Genomic DNA, 21,086 nt, shown 5'->3' with positions numbered 1-21,086 from the left:
GGCGGAGTCCATGTTCATGAAAAATCGAAAGAATCGGCTTGGTTAGTTTTCTTATAGATTTCTTTAGAGGGGGCAGTATTATGTAAAATCCATGATTTTGAGCTCTACATCTTATTGTAATGTTATTTCCTCAGTAAAAACACCTGGAGTGTTGCCTTGATGCCTTCATGAATCAATTCAACGCCTGATTGGACTTAGCTCCGCCTTCGAGGCGCAGCTCCTCCTCGAAGCTGCAGTTTCCAAGCTTCCACCTCTCAGTGCAGCACTGGTAAAAATGTTCCTAAAGGGTTAATAATGATCACTTTCTGAAGGCGGAGTTTCTTAAAGAGACACAGGCCCAATATCAAGGCTTTAAATTTCAACGTTAAATTTGGTTTATATAGCGTTTCTAACAAGTGAAGGTAACCATTTTATAACACCATCAAGTAACTGTGTCTGGAAAATGCATAATGCTGCCCTTTTATAAACACAATAAGAAAATTCCTATGTGCAACTCCAAAAAACTGAGGTAATGACAGGAAAACCCTCACTGTAGAACACTGCATGATGTGGAAAAAAGCCTAAATTAAAAGCATAAACATAATTTCTTCAGGCATGCATGGAATCAGACAACCCTGAACTTTTTTCACTCTGCATGGCTGCCACTCGTATCTTTTTGTTGTGCTTTGTTTGTGCTTCTGAAAAGAAAATGTACTTTTATATCTAGGTTGTTTTCTGGCATTGATGTAAGACTGTAAAGTGAGCAGCAGTTTGAACAGTCTGGCTTGTGGGTACTTCCAGAGCCAATCACTTTTATCAAAACGACATGTAAAAAGCTTTGAAATAAGATCATTCATTGTTGCAGCATAATCTTATGTTGCGTTCAGAGTGGGGAAATACAGCAGTTACTGCAAACCCTGCCACTATCTAGGTTCAGACACTGAGTTGGCTGTGGAAAGGGGTTCTACGTTCCTTTTTCGATTCTGGTCAGCCTGGCGTCTCATGATAGTTGCATTTATTTCCTTGGCCGACGATGAGAAATATGTTTAAAAAACAAACCCAACAACAACAAAAAAAATAATCTAAACATGTAGCAAGCCAAATAAACAAGGCAGGCAGCCAACAAATGGTGAACACAATCTCTGGCTGAGCAAAATGTGACAAAACCTTTGCTTTCACATTACAGGCGTTTGTGTTGCGTAACCTATAATTAAATGTGAGATGATGAGAAATAAAAACTATAAATAACCGTTTCTACTTTGCTCGAATGCTGATACTCACTCTGTAGGTACATTTTTCAGGCAGCCGTAATAATCAACATCTAGAACATCACATTTGCTCCCCTGAGAAAAGTGTTATCAATATACAGAACTCACTTCCTGTTTTTTTTAAAAAAACAACGTAAAGTCATACTTCATATATTTACAGCATCAATCACTCTACATGATTAATATTTAGACCCTTTAAAATCATTTTAGGGGCACTAGTAATCATGCTACTATTAATTTCATTATTATTGTTTAAACTTTCCTCTCTGGAGAAAATATCCTCATAAGGGTTGGATTTAAATAAAAATCAGTGTGAGATTATTCTGCTGCAACAAAAGATGAATATATAATTTTATGTCTTTCTTTATACGATTTTGTTACTTGTAAAGCCTTTTAAAATACTGAAAACAAGCATTTTTAGCACTGAGGATAAAGTATCGAAATCCGGCTTCCTGCGGAAACAAGCTGGATTTTATTCCTTTCCAGAGCTTATTACCTCACCGTTTCCGCCGAGGCCTGTCACAGACATGAGCCCGAGAACGGTAAACACAAAGAAAAGTTCCCAATAATGAGGTGGAGGCTAATGAGGAGGCCAGCACTTGAGGCCTCTCTGTTACGTCCACCTCTACACAGGTGTGAACAAGCCTGGCAACCACACACACAAACAGGCTGCCAAAAAATGTTTGTGTGTAAAGCGGAGTAGAAATTCCAGCATTGAGCTCAGGCTCTTTAGTCGATGCAGCGCCTCAGGCAGCACCACCTCCCACTGTCGCTGTTTTGTACAGGTTAAAACGCTGCTCTGTAATCAGAGGTAAGAAGGGAAACGTGATCGCTGATGTCTTTTCTGCACTGCAAGCTGCTTACTGTTAATGTCAGTTTTTTGGGGACGGTTTTCTCCACCCAGGAGTTCTGCTCTTTTTCTAAAATAAAGGTGTAGCATACATATATTCATAGAAATTAGATTAATGTTTCTTTCAATAATAATTTAAGTTAATGCAAAAAGCATTTTAAAAAAGGCTATTACGAAGAACATTTATCCAGGGTTTCCCCCAGTGTAAGACTGGCGGGCCTACAGACTTTCATTGCCACCCCTCCAGGCTAAGCATAATTTATTTTAAATATGGTTTAACAGTGACACTAAAGACAGATTAAGCTAGGTTTATAGTTGACATATTGCCAAATTGTGATGCCTACTCGTGCATCTCCAAAGTTTTGTACCTTTTCACTTTTTTTTAACATAAAAACACGGTGGGCTGCTGGTGGATTGCCTTAGCACCCCTACTACCAGGCTTAGCAGGTTTTCCGGGGGAAACCCTATTTGTCCTTTCATCCTTGACTCCTTTCTTTTTCTGTGGAAGGGACAATTTCCTCTCCACTTTTTTGAGATTAGCCTTATCTTGGTCCTTGGGGTCCCGCGCTAATGGGATGAAGCCATAACCGTTTGACACAGGAGGCACTGGCAAAGCTGATTTCCTGTCCTGTAAATGCTTCGTTGGAAGAATCTGAGGTTAATGTGAGATTAGCAGAACGTGCTCTAAACTTTGATGTCTCTCTTTGATTTTTATTTTTAAGCACACAAACAGAAGATGTCTCTTTTCACCCGCAGCAAGAAAAAAAAATTTAATAAATAAAAGGGTGTTGGTTCACCCAGCATAGCTCTCTGGGTAGCTGCCAGTGTGAAATATGCATGTCAGCTTTGGAAGCTGCATGAAAAGAAAGTCCCATTACCCACTCGGCCTTCTATCGCCGGCACCTCTTCCCGTTTGATTGATGCGACTTTGATAAGAAAGAGCGGGCAGGTGGAGGAGAGTCTGCGAGAGATCTGCTACTGTCTGACATCACCGCGTTTACATCAAGTCAGAAATAAAATGAGTAATACGCTTGTTATACACATGGCATATTCCCAAAAAACAAGGGAGGGAGAGAAAGAAAAAACTTGATAGGTTGGGGGGCTATGCCAAGATGTGAGAGCTCTTTTTGATGAAGGAGAGGTAAAGACATTTGGACACCAGAAAAACAAGCTGAGCATCAAGCCCTCTTCAATTCTCTTCTCAATGACAGCATTAAACAGTCCCTCATAACAAAGATGGAGGTGTTCACCCTGCAAAAAAAACAAAAAACAACTAAAATATTCAAAATGAGAGGAAAGAGGGAGAAGGACAGGCGGAGTCACAGAGAAGAAGAGCAATATATTGAATACAGTAGCATTAAAATGAGGTTCAAAATGGGCCTTTCTTTTTTTTCTTTGTTTGTTTGTGAACCAAATGTTCAGCTGAGAAAAAGCAATCAGATGGTGCTCAACAGTGTTGAAGCCAAATCGATTCATTTTGAATTACTATTTAGCTCTTGGAGGATCCTGTTTTCATTAATTGAACCCAATCCTTTCTGAACTGGAGAGGAACCCATCAAAGATTTTTGTTGTTCCTTGTTGGAACAGAAAGTAGCTAACTGAGCATCAACTTCCACACTGAACAGCGTTGTCATTAAGGCGACATGGTAGTGCTTGGTATGGTGCGTTCACTGCCAGGGGGAACAAAAAAAACATGGTGAAGCATAAAGTTTACCTTTCCCAGACTGCGACTTTTAGGTTGGAGGGAAAATAATCGTAAGGTTTAGAAAGGAATAATTAATATCAGTAACCATGTCAAAACTAACACAGTGTTACACACCTCAAAATCATTAGCCGTGTCTAAGTTGTTTTTTTTTTTTACACTTAACCAGCTTATTGTTTGAAATTTTCTTGCCTTTTCCACACCCAACTCATTTGCCATTAATCAACGCCGCAGTGTTTCATCTAAAATTGAAACGAAACAAAAACTAAGCAAATACGATGCCTGTCTGGCGCAGCAGGAGCTCTGAAATGTGTATTTCGTAAACAACATTTATTTTCTGCTCCGCTTGCTCTATAATTACCGGTTCCACATTAATTAGAGGCTTCTCTGGCCGTTTGGGCAAAGGCGCGTTTCAGAGCGCCACGACCTCCAGATTTTTGGCCCCACGTTTCCTCACGATTGTAGGTGAAACACTGCGAACTAATTGCTTCAAAAAGTAGCTTTTTATTCACTGGTGAGAATGTCTGATGTAGTTGCTTCCCTTCCATAAGCCATTGTTTTTGACTGACTGCTTATGTCCGTCTGTTGAAGATATTTGAGCGGATTCTGTTCATCTGGGCCATCCGGCATCCGGCCAGCGGCTACGTGCAGGGCATCAACGACCTGGTCACGCCGTTCTTCGTCGTCTTCGTCTTCGAGTACATCGGTGAGTGACGGCGCCCTCCCTACCTTCTCTCACTCTCTCCACTCTTTATTTCCCACTTTAAAACTAACCCCGATCCTTCATGTTAAACGCTTTTAAAGCTGAGTGACGCCTTCTGTAGACGGTACAAAGACGGGTTACTTTCTGTTTCACCTGCGCAGGTTGTAGAAAATCTCTCGTGGGACCCTCTGTACCGTCTCATTTTACACCTGTCTACCCTTCATCCATTCTGCTCCCTCTTTGTGCGAAAATATGCTTTGAAATTCTATTCATCAAGTCATTTTCTGGTTAACACTCCTGATTCCACTCTTTGCGGTGCGTGACGCGTAACGCGTGTTGGCGAGCGTGTGTGTGTGATTGTTTGCGCATCCCACTGTTCTCTCCGTAGCCCCCCTGCTGTTGATGTTTATATTTCGCCACATTTAGGCAAATGAATGTTTTATTTTACTGTCACACTTAATTCCTTTTAACAGTCCAAACGCACAGCTTCAAAGCACAGACAGACAGCATGCACTTGTGGTCAATATAATCAGGGATGAGGATGTAATTTCTGTAATTCTGTTTGAACTACGAAAAATAAATTATAGACTATTAAGTTTTTTTTTTGTGTGTTTTTGTCTTCCAATTAAAAATCTGCTATGGTATGAGCCGGTATACAAACTGTGACTTTAATTTTTCATTTAATCATTAATCTCTGTTCCATGTGAGCCCATATAAAGGTCCATACAATTAAAACATCATAAATCATTTAAATAAAATAAAATTAAGACTTTATAAAGTAATTTAAAAGGGGTTTAAGAATAACAGTTACTCTTCAGTGAAGGTTTTAAGTAGAATCTACAAATTAGTCAGTGGAATAAATGGCTGGGCACATACACACAAAAAGAGAGAAACTAACTCTCCTTTGGATCAATTTCCTAAAATAAAAAACGTCTAGCAATTTACTGAAATCTTAAATGTTACATTAGGGGTCTCAAACTCCAGTCCTTGAGGGCCGCTGTCCTGCAGTTTTTAGATGTGCCACAGGTACAAAACGCTGGAGTGAAATGGCTTAATTACCTCCTCCTTGTATAGATCAGTTCTCCAGAGTCCTGCTAATGACCTAATTATTCTATTCAGGTGTGGTGCAGCAGAGGCACATCTAAACGTTGCAGGGCACTGGCCCTCCAGGACTGGAGTTTGACACCTGTGTGTTACATGCTTTGCCTGTTTGAAATAACGTATTTCAAATGAAGGCTTTTCCATTCCCCTCTCCTTTATTGAAATGTTCCCGTCGTCCCTCCTCAGCTCTTTTTACCCCTCCCCGCTTCACTTCTGCTTTTCTCTCTTCCTGCGTTTGTTTTTCCCCTCCCCTCTTTGCCTTCCTTTGACTCTTGTCAGATCTTCAAAGCGTCATCCCTCGCTCCTGCGTGCCATGTACCTCCATGCGCTGATGAGCCTTGACTAACAAACGCAGCCAACAAACCTTCAAACGTGCCTGGCTGGCATCTTACATGATGGGTTGATGTGCTGCTCTGCTGTTATTTGGTGTTTCTGTCTTCTGACAGAGAGAGCGAACCAAAACACAAAGGTTTTTTTATTTATTTTTTATTTTTTGCTTCTTTGGAGATGAGTGTAATTCTGCTCCTTTTGTGGAGAGGTTAGAAGTTTCGACATGTGTTCTCTCCTGCTGTTCACTTCTCAGGTGTTTGCCTTTATTTCACTTATTCACATCTTCCAGCATTCTTGTAATTTCTCTACATAGATATATTCATTCATATATTCATTTTATCCATACATAAGATTCAAATTATTAGATTTTTGACTAAACTTTCAGCTTGTATGTTTGAAATAATCAGCGGGGAAAAAGTGTCTTCAGTCAGAAGCTTCTTCAGTTGTTGCAAAACCGACTGCTACACGAGAGCCTTCCTGCCTACAGCCATCAACATTGACGTAAACCTGTTGAAGAAACCTGTATAAAATAAGTTATGAAATTTGATCTCCCTCTTTGATTAATAAAGTATTTTAGGCTTTAATACACAGTTTCAATCTACCTTTAAATTTTATGTATTATTTAAAAATCAACACCCACTACCTCTGTGCTCTGTCCAAGGGGTAAAACATTGAAATAAGGAGTACACTTACAATCTGGACCAGACAAATCTATCTTAATGTAAAAAAATATATATTTTATATATCTGCTTTTTCTACTTTCAAAGAAACATTTTAGTTGGTATAGTTCACTACAAAAAAATCGGTTTTAGTCATTGAAATACTACTAATAATCCCCAAAGTCCTTTTCTACTAAAAGTCTCAAATTTCTCGATAAATTTAGCATGATAAACCTACAAAGCAAATAGTTTGTACAGTTGATGTTTGATATTTTAATAAGAATAAATGTAAATATGTAAATAAATTTACATTTCCAGTTGATAGTCTTTAACTTCTTTAAGTGATTTTTGTCTTCATACAATGATACTTTACTTTTGCTTCAGATACACACCAATTTAAATCTACATTTTAAGACGAAGAGGAGTATATTTGCTTTGTGTCTGCAGTCCCTAGTGGTACCTGCTAACAAACTGAGATGCACTTAAGATCCCACATTGAGATGGTAAAGAAAGAGTGGAAAAGGGGCAGCAAAGTGAAACACAGCAGACATGGCAGTGGTAAGAAAGGATTACAGCCAGCCTGGGAATGAGCCCAGATCAGCATGAGTTCCACATCACACACTCGGTGTGTGGGATGCACTCAGTCTTTCATGACTCTGAACACGAGGCTTCACCCGAGCTTGTCACTAAAGGTGCTTTTTGGCCAGATTTGAAGATCTGTCCCACTTCTTCAGATATTTTTTATTTATTTTTCCACTGAGTCATACACCTGACCTGTCAAAGCAACAAGAAAACAGCGGCATGTTGAGAAACATGAAATGTCAGAGAAAAGCTCTTTGACAGTTTCCGTGGAATAAGTTTTGGTGTTTTTGTGACTGGTAATTTAAAGCTTACTCACTTGCTAACAACAGAAAACCTTTAAACCACTCTGAATTTCTTTATTCTCAGCTTCCATAGAAATTGACTTTTTTTTCATAATCTTTTAAAGTTGCCTCGGACTATAGAAGGACTAATGCGGTTTGCTGCATAACTATGTATAGGTTACAGCAAACATGCGGAAAAGCCTTTTAGCTAACATGCAGAGTTCAGAGTTGTGGCTTGTTTAAAGGGGCATTATTATGTAAAATTAACTTTTTGTTAGCTTTACGTCATGTTATGTTTTTCTCCTCATCAAAAACAAACATGGAGTGTTGCATGTATTCTTTCATTCATGTGTAAGAAATCCTTTAATGTCCCATGGCAACCATTCAGCTGTGCAAAACACCTGGGTGGACCTAGCTCCGCCTTTGAGATGAAGCTCCTCCTCCGATCTGCATTTTCCGAGCTTCTGCACCACATAGCTCTTCTCACCCCACTCGGCTCCTTCAGACTAGCCAGCAGCAATCAGCAAACACCTGGTGGAACTGCACATCTGCTGAGCTCATTGTTGGAGCTAGTTGTCAGTGAAGCGTTGGTGAAAATGTTGTTAAAGGGTTAATAGCGGAGCCATGCTGTGATGACTTCCTGAAGGTGGAGTTTCTGAGAAAGCAAGTGTTTTAAAGATAGACACAATTTTAAAGAATTAAATTGTGAAGTGAAATCTATATGGAGTCATATTTGATATATATTCAGCATTTTTATAACAACTGAAGGCAACATACTGTTGAAGACTTTGACGTCTCCAGTTAAGATTCGCTGATGCAGGAGACTCCAGAAAAGTCAGTGAGTTAAAATCAAAATCAGTCAGTTTATTAAAAAGTACAAGATGTATCTTGGAGATCCACTTAAAGCATCAAACATGCATACAGAGTTACCCAAAGGCAATCTCAGTGAGATCTGAAGTCTCTTTCTCCTACTATATAGCCCCCCAATGACTGTCTGATTGTGCTCTGCGGTCCAACCCCCACGCTGCTGAGAACAGGGTCAGCCTTTTGTTTTAAGGCCGGTAGTCATAAAAAGTTTTATTGACGTTACAGAGGAAAGATGACTGTTTTGAAACAAACAGCTTTAATCTGTAACCCCAGTTCCTGTCCCAGGACAAAGTTAGAAAATTAACAACCATTTGGTTCATCTGCTCTTTACTCCACATTTTGGATCCTGTCTTCTAGCTTGATTACTGCTTGCAGGATGTCGTTATCACTTCCCTATGCAAATCCATCCTACCAAAGGCCTTTGGTAGACCCATACTCCCCGCAGAACGCAGAACAAAGCAAGGCTCCACTTGTAGTTTCCTTGTAACTCATCAAAGTAAATTCATGATTATACATCAATGTAACATTAAACAAAAATCACTTTACAGTATTTCCACAATAGTTACTTAATTGTGCTATAAAATTGCACTATGTGCCTGGAAAATACATAACACTGCTCCTCTTAAGCAAAATGTATAACGAGATTAAGGACTTGAGACTTAATTTAGCTCGGCATAATTCATTTCCGGGCACAAAAGAATGATTGTTTAGTTTGAACAACTCTGATTGTTCTACGGCGCCTTCCTCTGTTCCCCTGCAAGCAATAAAACAAAGCGAGGGACGCAGTCAGTGATTATTAGTAAAAGGTCACATAGATTTTCATCTTGCTGAGGAGAGATTGAGCTGCAAACCTGCTAAGCAAGCACCGAGCCAAAATGTTCTTAGAAATTGAGATGGCAGCAGCTTACTCATCCTCTCCACTCTCAGTCGAACACAATTCCTTATTTAAGCTCTTCATCAAAAGCAAATAATCCATTAAAATGGTTGAATTGGATTAAAAGAAGCCAGTATCAGTAGAGCTGGTTAGTTTTTAGCATCATGATGAAGATGGTTAGTTTATTGGCCTGTTGGGAACAAATCTTTTTGTTATTTTTACTCTGTTCTCTCCTTTTTAAACATTTCAAGTTGTTCTGCTCTTATCCATCCAGATTCATCCCAAAATACATCTAAATCAAAATGTCTGATTGGCAGATTAGCATTAAGAATAGTTAGTTTTTGAGCTCACTACAGAAGGGAAGCTCGCAACATTGTTAAACAACAAATTGATCAAAAGAGTCTTTTGTTTCATCTGTTCCGAGCCATTAGCCAACAAGAAAATGTATCTTATTAAGGCCAGGGTGGTCCATGACTGTGGCAAGAGGTAGATCCAGTCCCCCTTTTAATTTGCTGAAGGTATTGATTGACCAGAGGATCGGTAATGTAACCTGCATGGCAGGATCTTAGTATGGATCTACTCTGAAGAGTGATGAGAACAAGCAAGCAGCTCGGAGGAGACAGTGGCGAATGTGAAAACAGTGGAAGGAGAAGCAAGACCGGAGTGAAGACAAAGTAGGAGATAATAGCAGCAGCCGGAGTTCCTTAAGAGGAAGAAAGAGTCGGGGGTTTGGAGAATGACAGAGAGGGACGGAGCTCGAAGCAAGACTTTTACAGAAAGAGAGATTCAGATGGTGCTCCCATGCTGTCAGGAAACATCAGTGTTCTCCCATCAGTGGAGAGAGAAACAGCTTGTGCTTCCTTCACAATCTTCTGCGTTTAAGATTATCGTGTCACAGCAGAGAAACAGAGAGAGAGAGAGAGCTACGGCTTTTCAGTTGCTGGGGTTTCATTAGGGTTTCTGCATTTAGCTCTGGGCCAAACGGAGATTAACAGTAGGCCTGGGACGATTAATAGCGATTAATCGGTTGTTGAGATAATCGTCAACTAATTTAGTAATCGATTAATCGTTATCTGGAGTATTCAGACTCAAAAGAAGAACATTTGCTGAGGAAAAAAAAAAAAACTATACAAGAAAAGTATACATTCTGCATTTAAGAGGAATAAAGCCCACCCTTTTCTGTAAATATGTACAATCTGCCATATTTATATTTATTGGATTAATTGATTAATCATCAGAATTATTGATTAATCAATTACCAAAATAATTGTTAGGTACAACAAATTTGACATAATGCAAAATTTGGTTGCACTATAGTCCACCATTATCTTAAGAAGATAAAGGAAGGATGCTTTTTGTTTTCAAATCATCAAAGCAACGTTTAATATTAAGGCACTCGTCTATTTTATGAATTTCATGGACAATTTGTGATTCATTTTGAAATGATATGTTTTAAAACTGGATATCAGTTGTTTTTGCACCAGACTTGCCTTTTCCATGCGGTGTTTTGCAAAAGCAGCCATTCTCTGTGAAAAGACGAGCTTATGCGGCGTGTTCTCGATATATATATATATATATATATATATATATATGTGTTTTCTACTGCTGCTGAATAAGACGCTAACCTCTAAATGGCATTTGGGATTACTAAAGTAAGGGCAATGAAGAGACAGCAAGTCAAAGGCAGAAAATGCGTCGGGTAAGATGTCGAAGCAGCCTGACTCACCCAAATAATTAGAAATAATTTGGAGTTGTGATTGTTGGGGAACTGCAGGTAGGGCAGTGGTAGAAAACAGCCTGCTTTTCTGGGGCTTTCAATCCAGGTGTTTTTTTTTTTTTATTGCTAGATGGAAGCTCTTTGTTTTTGTAACTCAAGAAGATACTTGAAGCTTTCAAAAAAATGCCACAAACTGTTGCGTTCCTCCACAATATGTTCTTTTTATCGCTTACTTAAGCGCAGCAACTGGTGTCTGCCAAATGCATCTCTGAGATTTATGCAAGCGACGTTTCAGTCAGCTTTATGTGGCGAGCATTTTGTTTTCCTTTGACAAAAAAAAATAAAAATTAAAAGGAAAAAGTTAGTACCCTCTGCACAGCCACTAAATAGGTTTTGCAGTTTGCATAAAATCCATCTAAAACAGTTGGTTGAAATGTAGGAGATGCCAGAAATCTGATGGCAGAACATCCTGAATGTTCGAACATTATTGTGCATCACGCTGTTGCGCCAACAGGCTGCAGTATTCGCCAGATTACCGAAATCAATCAGCGCGCTCCCTTTTGTTGGGGCTGTGCATGGCGTTATTGGCAGAAAATAGGTTGGTATAAATAATCTAAGTAAGATAAACAGACTGTTCATGTAGGGCATTCGAACAAGGAACATTATTATAGAGGACCACACGATGCACAATCCTTCAGAACCGGGAGAGCTCAGCAGGAAATCTCTTTTAAATGGTAATATGTTGCTGATTACACAAATACACGTACACAAAGAGCTGGTTCTTTTTGAGTCTTTGCGGCATTTGCTCGGGTGTGTGTGTGTGTGTGTGTGTGTGTGTGTGTGTGTGTGTGTGTGTGCGGTGTTGCAGACAGACTGGCTAGGAAGGTGGAGCACCCAGGGACAAAAGCAAGGGAGATGGAAACATGCTGTCAGTCAGCTGTGATGAAATGCCTGCAGGGTTGTAACACCACACACAAACACAGGGCACGGTCTCACGAGGCGAGCCGCCATGAGTGCAAACATACAGGAGATGGACAGATGGCGATGTCTTATCTACAGACGTCTGCCTTGTCTCGATGATTTGGTTGAAAGAAGACTTCTTTGTTTTGTGTTTTTTTGTCAGGTGGAATGAAGTGCATTTTGATGTTTACATTGATTTTTACATGTGAAGTTGCAGGAGCAGCTTATGTATGGAGACTTGTGTCCTGTAACAAAAGCTTAGTTCAACCTTCATTTGATTTTATTTTAGACGCTTTGAGGCGTTGTTTCAATAACAAATGATAATGATCGAAGTAAATATAAAAGCGATGGGGAAAGGATTCGTTTTGACTGAACAAATGTGCTTCGCTAATAGGGGTGGGCAGTATGAGCCAAATGTTTTATCACGACATTATCACAAAAGTGACAATCAGAACTATTTACTTTTTTCTTTAAGGTAACTGTGAAGCTGTCGCTGCATGACGTAGCAATTATTATAATATAAACACAAAGACTGCTCTTGAAAATCATTTGCAATACAATTCTTTAGCACTAAACTGCACACAGTGACTGCATTTAAACTTATTTTCAATTGTAATGATATGTTTTGATACCATCATTGAACGAAGAGTGGAGAAAAATAGTAAAAATAACAATTGCGACAATATGGACATTTTTTTTTTTTTTTTAAACGCTGTGAATTGAAATGTATCGTGACGACAAGAAATCAAATCTCTGATCACAATAAATGATAAATATGATAAATGCCCACTCATGCTCGCCAAAGAGGTGATTAGAGGAGACCGTTGTCATAGTCTCTGTCTCACATATTTTATGTAAATAACATAAAAACTTAAAGCTAATATTTATATTTTCCTGTTATTGCGATTCCAAGTAAGTTCTTCATTCAGAAGGAAAAGGGGAATAAAAGCAGAATAAAACCTGAAAAGTAACCCAGCTGGGTAAGTAAAACAATCCATTGTTGAGAAATATGGATATTTGTAATAAAAAAAAATACAAAGTCATCAGCATAACGGCAAACGTGTTGCTCTGTTTGACCTTGCCGAACACATTAATTGTGTGTGAAGTTTGATAAGTTGGTCGATTAGCGACATGCTAACGGGACTGCCTTGAGGTGTGCTTAGAGATGGAAGCGTTTTGATTTTCAAATTGTAGCGCACGCTGAGACAACAGAGCTAGCGATTAGTACTTGATTGATGAAATAACATTCAAGCCAAAATCAAATTTTTCGAACGCGGCAAAAGAAATTGTTCTATTCTATTTTCAAAAGGCCTTTTCTGCATCCATAAGAGAAAGGATTCAGGTATGTTATCAGATGGTTTGTGCAGAATACTAAGAAGTCTGCTTTCATGAAATATGCAGTTGAAGTAATTCCTTCCAATTCTCCACCCGGTCTTCCGTTTAATTCTCCTCCCTGCTTTATTTTGTGTCCCTCTGTGCTTGATAGTCTATAGATCAATAGTTTTTGTCTAAATGGATTTTTGCCAGTTGGTGGTTTACTCAGATTGGCTCCCCCCCCCCGTCCCTATGCTTTGGCCTCTGTTGGTCAAGTCCTCTGTTCTGAATCTCCTTCTGATTAGCGTCTGTTATTAGCTGTAATGAGCTGCTTAGCGATTGCCCGTGCTCAGCTGCTGATATCCAGCAGGAACTCTGTCCTTTCTGCTTTGTTCCCCATCCACTTTTGCTTTCTCTAATTCCAGTACTACTGCTTTAATCATTGGGCTAGATTATCGACGTGATGTGAGCATTATTTTCCCAAAGACGGTAAGAGATTTGTTCTTCAGTTTTCTCTGACCGTGTCTCTCTTTGTCTCCTTTCTTGGCTCGAGAAATGCCCCACTCCTCAATTCGGTTTCAAACACAGTCGCCATGTTTCTGGGGTAAGTAATAGCATTCGACTGGCAGAAATTAAATCAACGCTGTGGTTGCGACCCTCTGTGTCTATCTCCCTCCAGCTTTTTACTGGATAAACTTTTCACTCCCTCGAAATATGTTCTTTGACATTATGATGGCTGCCACTTTGCGTTTACTCTCTGCCTCCGTCACCTTAAAGAGGTAACGCGCAGCGTCTTATCTGTAAATTCGAACAGTGGTAGAAGTCATAAGACACAATAGAAATATTTCATTTTTATTTGTTTAGTTCAAAGAAGATTGTTCTCATCTCCCTGGGAGAAATAGCTCTCCGCTCTGCGTCTGTCTTGGACATTACATTTCATGGATGAGTTGATTCTTTTTGAACTTTGCTTTTTTTCCCCCATCTATGAATAATATGATTCATCAATGAATGACAATAGAGTAAAATGAAATGCTTTTTTGTTTATTGCATATTTTTTCTGACTTATTTAGCTCCAATTGGCTTGAACAAGTAGCTGAATATAACATAACTTTGCCTCATGATGAATTTTGAATGTTGGTACCTTTTTTGCCAAACGTGATTTTTTTTTGTCAAAATTATTTTTGACAAAAAATGACTTGGACCATTGTTTTAGGAAGGTGATGATAGGTAGAATGGGTCACACTTTATTTGAAGGAGTGTGCATAAGACTAACATGACACTGTCATAAACAGGACATAACGTCTGTAATGAACATGAAGCGCACCTTATAAATGGTTATGACTGCTGTCATGAAGTGCCACTTGGTAAATAATGACATTTTAATGCAAAGTTGTACTAAAAGTTGCATTAAAAGTGTCAACTTTGCATTAAAAACGTCATTATTTACCGAATAATGCAAAGTTTTGGATTTTAATAGACTTTTGATGTAACCTTTACTATAAGTTTGCAGTAATAGTGTCATTATTTACCAAATGACACATCATAACAATAGTCATAGACATTCATGAAGACTCCTTCATGTTCATAATAGGTGTTGTACCATATTTATGACACTGAAATATCAGTCTTTTGTACACCCCTTCAAATAAAGTGTAACCATAGAATGTTAATTTGGACGCAATAATACTTGCATCAAGTTCTGGAGCACAAAACTATAACACTAGTTTGTTGCTACTCTTTTTCTAAAAGCTTTGCATCGACCTCTGTTGTTGGAAATGTGCCACAAACAAACATTTGAATCCTCAAGTAATTACCGTAATTTTTGGAATGTGAGCCGCTACTTTTTTCCCACACTTTGAACACTGAGTCGAAGACAATGGTGGATTTTCACCAGCGGGTTTTGAAAGGCGGGGCTGTTGCGTGATGAAGAGGACAGCACAACGCCAAAGACAATTTACCATGGGCATGGATTTCTTTGAGATTTTTTGAAGAATTGGCTAAAAAAAAATTAAAATGAAGAAAATGCTGAATTCCTCATCAGCTTATACTGTTATAGGTTTAGTATCTGAGAGATTTATTTATTTGTTTAAAAAGATGTGCGACAATGTGGTGGCGTCTGTGCAATGACACATGGTTGTCAATGCTCCACAGTGGCTTAAAATCAACAGTGGCCGTGCTTTCATCCACATCCGGCCTAATCTTAATATCTTAGTATTTCCAAAGATTCTCTCATCGCTCAAGATAAAAAGCAATGAAGCCCCTAAATGATCCCGAGAAATAGTTCTGTCAAAAAGTGATTTATCCTCTATGAATAATCGCAGAGGTTATTGAATATTTTTAGATTAACTTAATTACTTGACTATAAAAAGCCATGAATTGAAGCTCTCTGCAGCGAGAGGCCTCAGATCCCTTCATGTTTTTGTTTTTTTGTCGTGTCAGGCGCGTGATCGCAGGGGAAAAAATAGTTTTATCATTCTATCACCAGCGAGACGTGTTCCGCTTGACCTGATGCAATTGGAGGCAATTGAAACGCCGGTTTCACCTCGCCGCCTCCCAGTTGGTGCGTGTGGCTTTTTTTCTTTCTTTTTTTTTGGATTGCGTCAGGACCGTGTGCGCGGACACGCTTTTGCGTAGGAAAACATAATTACGTTTTAATGTGCAGCGACGCAGACATTCCTAAAAACAAACGGTGTTCTCTCTTCACGTCTGCTGCCTGTGTGTTAATGTGTCTGGTGGCGCTAATAATGCCTCCTTATTACCGTTCCCCTAATGCTTTATCTCCTTAACTAAGCTTGGCGATTATGTACACTAACAGTTTAACGCGCTTGCACCTTAGAACTCGCTCACCTTCTAAATCAGAAAGAATTTTCTACATTTTGAACTTTAATTATTTTTTCCACCTTGAAAATGCAGGAAATTTCATCTGACACAGTCACCTGCGTATGTTTGCTCGTCATTGTGATGATGGCATTATGTCCATGAGCTAAAATTAAAGCTTTGATTAAATTCCAGTTGCCGATGGAAGCACCTGATCACAAAATCAGAACAGTGGGTGACTCACTTCTTCACTGAGTGCGTCTGGACTTCGGCCAGAGTTCCTGTGCAGTTCACAGAGGATTTCTAAGAAAAGAAAAGCAGAAAAGAAACACTTAGAGGGGGAAGAACAATTATTTGAATGCTCGGCTGCTCTGAACATTGAAGTTGTCGATACTTGGACTCTTATGGTCTTATGTTTTGCACCGTATATGCACCAGCATTACGATCTCAACAACTGATCAAGAAAAACAGAACAGTTTTGTCCTTACCTTCCAAGACTCTTCCATAAATTTCCATAATCAGCAAAAATCTGGTGCAAAATTTGGGGTTTCTTAGGATAGGGGGTCAAATTACAATCTCATTGCCTCTGGACTTGTAAAATCTAACCTCAGGAATGCTTTATCCTAGAGTTTTCTCTTTCCTTTTCAGCAACTAACAAGCACTGTCTTCCAGATTAATTACAATTTCATATACGAACGCCCAACAGCCCAAATATCCATATTATAAATGACACGCTGGAGCCCCTTATTCCTCCATTTAGAAAACCCAGGGACTTAAGCTTTTCAGCAAACTTGACTTTTACCTCCCTCCCTCTTGGTGAAAAATAGCTTTGGGATTGCTGTCATGTTTGCGAGCTCTTTCAGTGGTTATCAATTACAAGACCCACCAGGAACAAATCTGTTGCTCCAGCTATGATTTGTAATATCGATCGCTCTCTTTCTTCTTCCTGTGTTACCGCTCTGGAATTTGGCTGCTGCGAGGGAGAAAACACTTGTCTTTTAAAAAAAACAAAAAAACAACCAAAAAGCGCCCCAGCAGTTTGTGTGACTCTCTGCCATCGCCATGGTTGCACAAAAGTAGATTATGTCACTAGCTGTGCTCGCGTCGACTCATTCTTTCATAGTCGTCTGTGTTTTACAAATGAGCTTGTGATGGGACACTTTGTACGACGTCAAAGGACGAAACATTGTTTCGCAGACTCGGTAGAAATTAGGGACGTTGAGCTTTCTCATCTTACCTCGAGGCTCGTGGGTTCGTTTCGTGTCTGCTCACGGGCTGATACGGTATTAATAGCTGCATTCCATTCGATGTCAAGGAGTTACGTTATCTAACAAACAGCTTCGGGACACGGGGGATGATGTATGGACACACTGCTTATAGAGTAGATAGTAGGGGATTGGAACCTTGCTGGCATTATTATTACTATTATTATTTTTTTCTTTTAGTGGCCTGAAGTGCTTCTTATCATTGCAGAGGCTGAAGGTCGACGTTTTCATTCAACGCTGAAAGCATGGCTCTTAAGTGGACAGGTTTTTTCAAAGCTCTATCAAATAAAGACATTTGATCATTTTTCTTTCTTTTTGTGTGTGTGTGCGTGTGTGGGTGTACTTGCAGTTTGAATGAAGTAGGCTGCCTTCAGATGGCCGGTTAAGGGCTTTAGTTTTTCACAGCCACTGCGGTGCTCTGGGCGATTATGTCACGTTAAACATCCCTTTTGTCTTTTCAAGCTCACTCTGGTGCATTCTAAATTTCCTACGGAGGACCACTGAGGTGTGTGAGGCAGCTGTTCTTTTGGACTCCATTCCGCTTTCCCTGCTCTCACATTACCTACGCGGAGATAAGCTTCTCTCTAAACTGCCCTGAGGATGTTCATACATCCTCAACAGAGACCGCTACGTCCAGTTCACATTAGACCTTTAATAATTGACGGCGATGCTGAACTCGGCAGCGTTGATTCAGAGCGCTGCCTGTACGATGTGTGTCAGCTCTCACCTGTTCAGTCAGTTCGTACTAGTGGTGGACGATATGGACTTGGTTTTATCCGAGTATTTTGCAGTACTACTGTGGTAACAATAAAAGTGATGAGGACTATTTATTACTACTTTTTTTTAGGCAACTGTATGGTTGTGACTGTGTGTCACAGCAACAGTAGCCCCACAAACACAAATAATGCTCTTGAGAAATGTTCCTGTTTGCAGTGTGCTTCATTAGGACGCGGGTTGCATGAAGAAGTGTGATTTGTATCACAAATCTGCTCTTGGTCATTTTATTGTCGAATGTATTATTTATTCATGCTTTTATTGAACTAACAGTGCATAAAAAAGTAAAACTATCAATCCTGACAAAAAGGGCAGTCCTGTCTGGTTTTAAACAATTTTAGTTGGAATTTATTGCCACAACAATTCTTAAAAAACTAAATTTATCACAATAAATGATACACAATACGATAAATTCCCAACCCTGGTTCATCCCTCCATTGCCACTTTATCCCTTCTACCTTCAATTTTTACATGTCTAGTAAAGTGTTTGGATAAACAGGGATAGTCAGAAGTACTTTTTCTTCATAAAAAGAATTTAAGTGATGTATTACACTCTAAAAACCTTTTGTAGCACCTTATTTCACTTTATTTCAGCCATTTAGTTCTTATGAAATACATGAATTTGACCCCTCATCAATGAACATTCATTTAAAGTAACCTCTATTACAGAGGTATTCACCTGCACATTCCAGAAATACAGTACTCATACATTAAATCTCCTCTAAAAATGCTTACAACTGCCTTTTTTCACATCAAACGCCAAATAATAATTATAATATCTAATCTAATTAACATCTGTGGTCGTCTTTATTTCCACTCTTGGGGTACAGCCAATCACAGCCAAGGAAAGCGAATGGAGCTCCTGGATTGGCTGCTTTGTATGCAGCTCCAATTGTAATTCTCAAGCACTACAATTCTGTCCTTTCATGGTTCCTCAAAGTTTACCTTGTAATCCCAATGTCTATACCTGCTTCTAAGAGCTAAACCAAACCAAGACCCATTTCTCCAATTCTATCCACAACTCATTGCATTGATGATGCATTAAACTGTATGTTGCTTTGCTATCCTATATGTAGTTGGGCCAGTTTTCCTGAGTGCATGCCCCAATCGGAAAGAACTTCACGTTTGAAGGGAAATTAACACTAGATTGGTGTTGGACGTCTTCAGCCATTTGATTCTTTTTCGTCTCTAAATCGATTTTAAGACGTCATAAATCAACTGTCAGGGAGCTGCCTTGGTATCTAAGAGGTGTGTGTAGCAGGTTGGGGTCAACCCTCTTTACTACTTTTAGCCTTTTAGGTTTCCCTTAAAGATTGCCGAAAGATGCCTATCGCCTTGTAACATGTACAACACGATTGCCACCAGCATTGACGGAACATGAGTTTCAATCACGAATGAAGATTGCTCTGTCAAATGATCTACTAGGGCTGGGGAAAGAAAACAATTATGTTTTCTCTCACCTCCAGGTGTCTATTTTCATATCTTTGCACCTTGTGTCACACGCTACTATAAATTGGTTCCCATCTCTTGTGATTTTCTGAACGTGTGTACGCGTGTGTTCCCTCGCTGTGTCTGTGTCATCAGCTTTGCCATGTTGACTCTTTTCTTAATTATCCAACAGTATAAGTGGCACCTCTCTGGAAAATGTTCACTTCTCATTAACGAGGTAACGGTGTTATCAGGCTAATTGTGCCAGCGAGAGGAAATCACATTTTGTCGCCGCCGCCTGAACTCACAGACGTTTGAAGTATTACAGATTTCCCCGGGAGCTAACGTGTGTCGTCGTCATTTTTTAAAATTTATTTATTTATTTTTCTTTTAAAGTGTCGTGCCCTCGGCTGTGTCAGTTGGGTGTCATTCTGCCAGATTGTGTCATGTTTGGATTTAGCACCTGAACTGTAAGCCATTAGAATCATTAGATTTAACCAGAATCGGTGCCATAATTCAAACTGATGACTGCATTATTGCGCATTAGAGCTGATCGGCTACCATCTCTCCTCGGAAGTTGGCAGCTCAGGTTTGCTCCCGATTAATCCGAACCAGCAGACGGTTGTCAGACCCAGGGTGTTTCTTTTATTTATTTATTTTTAGCGCCGGTTGTTGACTTTGCGTGCTGTCGAGCTGTCACACGCTCGCCACGCGCACTTTATGATTACATCACACCAAACTAGCTCGTTCATCATCTTGCATCACGTTACCTTGTGGCCCCTGTAGTTGTAAAAGGGCAGATGGCAGCGCTTGGCACGGGTGTGTGCGCCGTGTGTATCCACGCACGTGTGTCTGTCTGTGGGTCTCGGGAGGTGCAACTCAGCTCTGCAAGCCAAGCTGTGCCAAGTACTCACAGCTGGCTGCGACCAAGCAGTTGGTCCCTTTGGACAAGTTGCCCCCTGCGCCAGGACAAACAGGAAATGAGCCCTGGGGCCTGGCAGGAAGCTGGCTCTGTGGCCAGTAGGAAGAGAGGTGAGGAAGAGAATGTGGAGAACAGCTTGGCAGGGCAGATAGAGGAGATGTCAAATGGCCGAGAGGTGGAGAGAACAAGAACGGAGAATTGGGGAGGGGGGATTAGTAGGGAAAAAAGAGAGAAATAATGAAGATTTGAAGGATTGCACACCAATGTTTGAAGATATAAGTGTAACTTTTACAATTATTACCATCAAGTAGTTCAAAAGTTTTAAATACAAACATTTTTGCAGTTGCAAAAGTTAACTTGAAAAATTCAAGCCATAAGTGCACTTATTTAGTTGTGAGAACAAAATAAAAAGTCAGGAAATGGCAGTAAGAAAACAAAAACTGTGTTTCTAAAACCTTCAAAGAAGAGTTGATGTAAGATTCTGACAGTATGATAACCTCAATTCAAAGCAGTTGTTTATTGTAGTTATTTTGGTACATTTGTTTGATCAGACTGTGTGAGTGATGGCCAGCTCTTACGTGGGTCCAGTTGAAACCTGGTAATCACATGCTTCTTGCTTAGTTAGGTCTATGTCGATCAGAGGTCTTCATACCCAGGCCTCAAGATTCAGTTTCCCGCAATCTTTAGGTGCAT

The 21,086-nt window shown here is 39.7% G+C and overlaps 1 protein-coding gene and 1 long non-coding RNA gene across 3 annotated transcripts in view; one reads left to right on the top strand and one right to left on the bottom strand.

Moving 5' to 3' along the window:
• tbc1d22a (TBC1 domain family, member 22a) overlaps positions 1-21,086 on the top strand; it is a 138,119-nt gene that overhangs the window by 40,055 nt on the left and 76,978 nt on the right. For both annotated transcript variants that reach the window (XM_028021139.1, XM_028021140.1), the window contains exon 9: positions 4,391-4,505. In XM_028021139.1, the coding sequence (XP_027876940.1) occupies positions 4,391-4,505 (115 nt within the window). The remainder of the gene's footprint in view (positions 1-4,390; positions 4,506-21,086) is intronic.
• LOC114146787 (uncharacterized) lies at positions 16,177-16,998 on the bottom strand. The gene is made up of 2 exons (XR_003595964.1): positions 16,891-16,998; positions 16,177-16,307 (listed from the first exon to the last, which is right to left on the bottom strand). It is a non-coding gene; the product is annotated as an uncharacterized LOC114146787 (long non-coding RNA).

This window comes from Xiphophorus couchianus, chromosome 6, assembly GCF_001444195.1.
Source record: "Xiphophorus couchianus chromosome 6, X_couchianus-1.0, whole genome shotgun sequence".
NCBI classification, from domain to species: domain Eukaryota; kingdom Metazoa; phylum Chordata; class Actinopteri; order Cyprinodontiformes; family Poeciliidae; genus Xiphophorus; species Xiphophorus couchianus.
The sequence above is the reverse complement of the archived record's forward strand: the minus strand, read 5'-3'. Positions and strand labels throughout refer to the sequence as shown.